At 37.3% G+C, this 5,486-nt stretch overlaps 1 protein-coding gene across 1 annotated transcript; it reads left to right on the top strand.

Annotated features, from left to right (window-relative positions):
- Positions 1-1,653: 1,653 nt before the first annotated feature.
- LOC113774335 (transport inhibitor response 1-like protein) lies at positions 1,654-3,350 on the top strand. The gene is made up of 4 exons (XM_027318881.1): positions 1,654-1,658; positions 1,887-2,388; positions 2,463-2,537; positions 3,264-3,350. The coding sequence occupies exons 1-4, from the start codon at positions 1,654-1,656 to the stop codon at positions 3,348-3,350; spliced, it is 669 nt and encodes a 222-aa protein (XP_027174682.1).
- The last annotated feature ends 2,136 nt before the right edge of the window (positions 3,351-5,486 follow it).

The raw sequence follows: 5,486 nt of genomic DNA, 5'->3' as shown, positions 1-5,486 counted from the left end.
ATGCACACCTTCTCTACAGTCTACATTAGTGAAGTTCACCTTTATTGGGATTTTTGTTACAAAGAGGTGCCAAAGTTGCTTTGCTTTTATAGAAATCAGTTGGTACTGCAGCTTGGAAGAAAGAGAGATCAGAAAGAAAGCTGAAACCTGAAGCTGAAAATCTTGTCAATTTTATCAGCTTTAGTTATTGAAGTCAATTGCAATCAAAGTACCATATAAATTGACAAAACCACATTTGGAACAAGTATATTTATATCCTAATATCAAAGCAACACAAAAACGAAAATTGTTGGACTTCTTCACACATGATTACCATCAATACCGAGAGTAATTAGAATGACGGAGTAAGGTTAGAGTTCAGCAGGCAGTGGCCGTTTGTTGTGCAACCAGCCTCATCTTGTACATATATACACATCAAAGTTTTCCGCTAAGTGACTAATTTTTTTCTATGACATTACTAATTAAAAGAATTTATGGACACTACCTACTTGGCTGGTTAGATTTAGCTATTTAGTATTCAAGTCTTCTCCCAACTAAGGGTTAATTGCAATTTATCTCCTTAAGATATACTCTGATTCTCACTTTAACTCCTAACCTTTATTTTGCATCACTTAAATCTCGAGAGACAAAAAATACCCCTCTACTCTGTAAGTTTTTTTTTTTCTTTTTTCTTTGTCTCTCCTCTTTCTTTATTCCAAATTACTTTTCTTCTTTCAAATTTTTATTTCTAAAAAAATGATAAAAATTATTGAGGCAGAATTTAAGGTTGGAAATCAAACATACCTGCTAAATTTTGCCTCAATCAAACATACCTGCTATCGGATGCCGACTACCCCAACCTCCATTTTACAAATCAAACCCACTCTTTTGAGGGAAATCCAATCTCAAAAGAGTGGGTTTGATTTGTATGTTAAAATTTATTTTAACAAATTTTCTATTTTTGATAAGATTACGAAAAAACCACAACTTAGGGTGCATTTGTTAAAATTAAAGTTTGAAAATTGAAATCTGAATTCATTGAGTTATTAAATTGTTAAATACTAAATTTTAGTATAGATCGCATTAAAATGATAAATGAATATGTTATTACTTATTTTTTGGAACAAATTTTGCTTCAAAATTCTGTACTATTTAATTATCAAATATTTTATCTTTTATTATTAAACGCATCTATGAACAAGTTAAAATTTAAAATCATCTAAACATGTTAAAACCTGAAATCATATCTGAAATAGTTCTTTATGAGTCTTGGTGTCAATCTTAACTACACCTATGCATTTTTTTTTTTTGCCTTTTTTTTTAAGAAAGTAAAAACTTTATTAATATGAAGAATCCGGATTCAAAGCTGGAATTACAAAATGGTAAAATGCTCAAACTTCACAGACTGAAGGAACACATTTCCCACCCACAATTAAGACAGACATGCCATGCATTGCAGCATTAATATAACAGAAAGAATAGTCAACTGAATTTTAGACAAACTAGTAAATTTTGTATTCATAAGATAAACCAAAATTACAATCCTAATCCAAAAGCAAAACTTATATATATGACCAATGTCGAATATACGATCTGGATTTTAATGTACATACTAAAATATTTCAGGCTGTGGAAAAGGGGTGGGCCGGACGAAACAAACACAGTTGAACATTCATGGGGTGAATTCTTAGTTTATGATGAAAAAAACAAAGAATTCTACAACGAGGGCGTTTCTTGGAGAGGGTTCTACAAATAGGGTGTTCGCATTCCGGGAATGCGAGCTCACTGACCTCGCATTCCCAAAATGCGAGCTCACTGAGCTCGCATTTTAGGAATGCGAGGTCAGTGAGCTCGCATTTAATGTGATCTTCTTTTGTGTAATGTGAGTTGTTTTTACGTGATCTCAGGAAGATTAGAGTGCTCGATTTGATTGAGTCAGAGTTGGTAGAAGATGAAGTGGACTGGATTTCATGTTTTCCACAGAATGGAACTTGTCTCGAGTCTTTGATATTTGACTGTGTGGACTCCCCTATTAATTTTGAGGCATTGGAGAGACTTGTGGTTAAGTCACCGTCTTTGAAGAAGCTTAGATTGAATCGACATGTAACAATTGTGCAGCTCTATCGTTTGATGGTTCGAGCTCCACAGCTCACCCACTTGGGAACTGGTTCATTTGGCCCCGGAGAGATTGTTGCTCAGGGTGAACAGGAGCCAGACTACGTTTCTGCTTTTGCTGCATGCAAATCTCTAGTTTGCCTTTCTGGATTCAGAGAAATCAATGCTCATTATCTGCCTGCAATAGTTCCAGTGTGTGCTAACCTTACCTCTCTGAATCTTAGCTACGCCACAATCAGTACTGAACAACTGAAATCCTTTATCTATCATTGCCATAAGCTCCAGACTTTGTGGGTAAGTAAATGGAATTTCCGTTTGAATGTTGATTCTGTCAATCTTTTGGTTTTCCTTACCCTTGATTTATGCAGGTGCTTGACTCGGTATGCGATGAAGGACTGCAGGCAGTGGCTGCAACATGTAAAGATCTCCATGAGCCAGTGCAGGTGTCATTTGGGAGAGATTAAATTCCCAAAGCTTAAATTTGGGAGAGCTCGCATTCCGCGAATGCGAGCTCAATAAGTTGAGCTCGCATTCCGCGAATGCGAGCTCTATTGCCCTCCGAAAAAAAAATTGCAAAAAATTCTGGTGAGCTCGCATTCCAGGAATGCGAGCTCTGGTGAGCTCGCATTCGTGGAATGCGAAGACCCCCCTACGGAATACCTCACCAAAATCACCGCTTTTGTAGAATTTTTTTAAATTTCATCACAAACTTGGAAATTTCTCCTATTTTAATCCCTTTGCATAAGTAATGTGGAGTAGTTTAAGAAAAATAGGTAACTACAAAGGCAAGTTCATGCACTCTGGAGGTTCTTTTGCTTGCCTGCCCACACCTCCAGCTGCCTGCCAATAAGAAGATATGGGGTTATATTTGTTTTTTTGTTTTCCAAATTGTTTTTTGCATGACAGAGAGTTTTGATAATAATCAACCTTCATCTGGTTGTGAACAAAAAAAAAAAGTTTGTCCATAGCATTAAGCTTCCATGTCTAATCTGAACTGCAACACAATTCTACAGTTCTTTTAAGCTTCATTCTCTCCTTCCTTAGGATGACTTTGTACCTTTGTTCTGGACTTTAGTCCTTGAACCTCTGGTGGGACATGCGTAATTAATCTGAAGCTTGTTTCTCAGACTGCAATTTGTTGTTTTTGTTGGTCTACTCTTCTGATGCAGGTTAAGAAAGATGTATTGGCGAAGCTTGGTTTAACAATATCACCAGGTAGTTGGTTACTTTATGGTTACTTATTCCTCAATTTGTGAACTCAATTATTCTTTTGCATTTGAGAGCACCAGTAGTCAGCATTGTATTGTTTGGTTGACCGAGATCGGGTCAGTCCCACGATCAAAAGCATTCGGGTCAGTCCCACGATCAAAAGCATTTTCGGGTCAGTCCCATGATCAAAAGCATTCGGGTCCCATGTCCATTTTCGTCAGTCCCATGATCAAAAGCTCATTCGGGTCAGTCCCACGATTTTTCAGTCCCACATTAGTCCCATCGCATTTTCGGGTCAGTCCCACAAAAGCTCATTCGGGTCAGTCCACGATCAAGAGCATTTTCGGGTCAGTCCCGCGATCAAAAGTCATTAAAATCTTATTCGGGTCAGTCCCACGATCAAAAGCATTTTCGGGTCAGTCCCATGATCAAAAGATTCGGGTCAGTGATCCAAAGTCCCATGATCAAAAGATTCGGGTCAGTCCCACGATCAAGAGCATTTTCGGGTCAGTCCCATGATCAAAAGCATTTTCGGGTCAGTCCCATGATCGCTTATTCGGGTCAGTCCCACGATCAAGAGCATTTCGGGTCAGTCCCGCGATTCAAAGCCTGTTCGGGTCAGTCCCGCGATTAAAATCTTATTCGGGTCAGTCCCACGATCAAAAGCATTTTCGGGTCAGTCCCATGATCAAAAGCTCATTCGGGTCAGTCCCACGATCAAGAGCATTTTCGGGTCAGTCCCATGATCAAAAGCATTTTCGGGTCAGTCCCACGATCAAAAGCATTTTCGGGTCAGTCCCATGATCAAAAGCATTTTCGGGTCAGTCCCACGATCAAGAGCATTTTCGGGTCAGTCCCGCGATTCAAAGCCTGTTCGGGTCAGTCCCGCGATTAAAATCTTATTCGGGTCAGTCCCACGATCAAAAGCATTTTCAGGTCAGTCCCATGATCAAAAGCTCATTCGGGTCAGTCCCACGATCAAGAGCATTTTCGGGTCAGTCCCACAATTCAAAGCTTATTCGGGTCAGTCCCGTGATTAAAGCCTGTTCGGGCCAGTCCCATGATTTGAATTTTCTATCTCTAGTCAATCCCAATTTTATATTTCTGTCCGGGTCTATCCCGTGGGTCTATCCCAATTTTACATTTCTGTCCGGGTCTATCCCAATTTTAAATTCCTGTTCGGGTCAGTCCCGATTTCAAAATTCCTGTTCGGGTCAGTCCCGTTTTAAATTTCTGTTCGGGTAAGTCCCGTTTTATTTTTCATGTTCGGGTCAGTCCCGTATTAGAATTCCTGTTCGTTGGAATCTTTCGCAGCCGAATAACACAGGTAAGTATTTGGTGTCTACTTCTTTGTCTCAAGTTTTTTCAAAACTCAGACAAAGAGGGGCAAACTGTAGACACCAAATTTTGAATAATTTTATGTAGCATCTATTTCATGATTTTCATTTTAGATTGCTTGCGTTCGTTGTTTACTTTTAGTTTTAATTTTTTTTAGTTTTAGCTTTTAAGTTTTAAAGTTAGCGTAGAGTTTTTTAGATAAAAGAAAAGGAAAACATCAAAAATATGTTGTAGTCATTTTGTTTTTATTCAATGCTTTCTTGAAAAGAAAAATTCAAAAAAATAGGCTTTAGTTGGATTGGAAAAATGGAAAAAAAGAGAAAAAGAAAAAAAGGAAAATTTGTTCACAAAAATATGTTTATTTCTTTAAAGTCAACCTTTTTGCACTTTAGTTATTTTTATTAAGTTATTTTAAAGGAGAAAAAAGGAAAAATGAAGAAAATTTGAAAAATGGACATTTTTGTTGTTTTTATTTATTTAGTTTGTTTTTTATTTATTTGTTTTCATTCTTATTATTATTACATGGTTTTGGCAATTTGTTATTATTATTATTATTTATATTTTAACATTTCTGTATTTATTAAGTTTAAAGTTAAAAAAGTTAAAAAAAAAAAAAAAAAAAAAAAAAAACGCACAGCATGAATGCTGCGTTTTTGCCGCAGCTTGCAAGTGAACTTTGGGGAGCTCCTTGGCTGCAAATTGCAGAAGAAGGACTGAAGGTTTAGGGTTGTTTTGGCCCCCATATAAATAGAAAAACAAGAAGGAGCCGCAAGAGGAGAGAGCTCGGTTAGGGAAAAGAAAAACAGCAAAGGAAAAAGAAAGAAAGGCTGCGGGCTTTGGGGAGA

Source organism: Coffea eugenioides, chromosome 6 (genome assembly GCF_003713205.1).
Source record: "Coffea eugenioides isolate CCC68of chromosome 6, Ceug_1.0, whole genome shotgun sequence".
NCBI lineage: Eukaryota > Viridiplantae > Streptophyta > Magnoliopsida > Gentianales > Rubiaceae > Coffea > Coffea eugenioides.
This window is presented reverse-complemented; position numbering and strand designations above follow the sequence as displayed.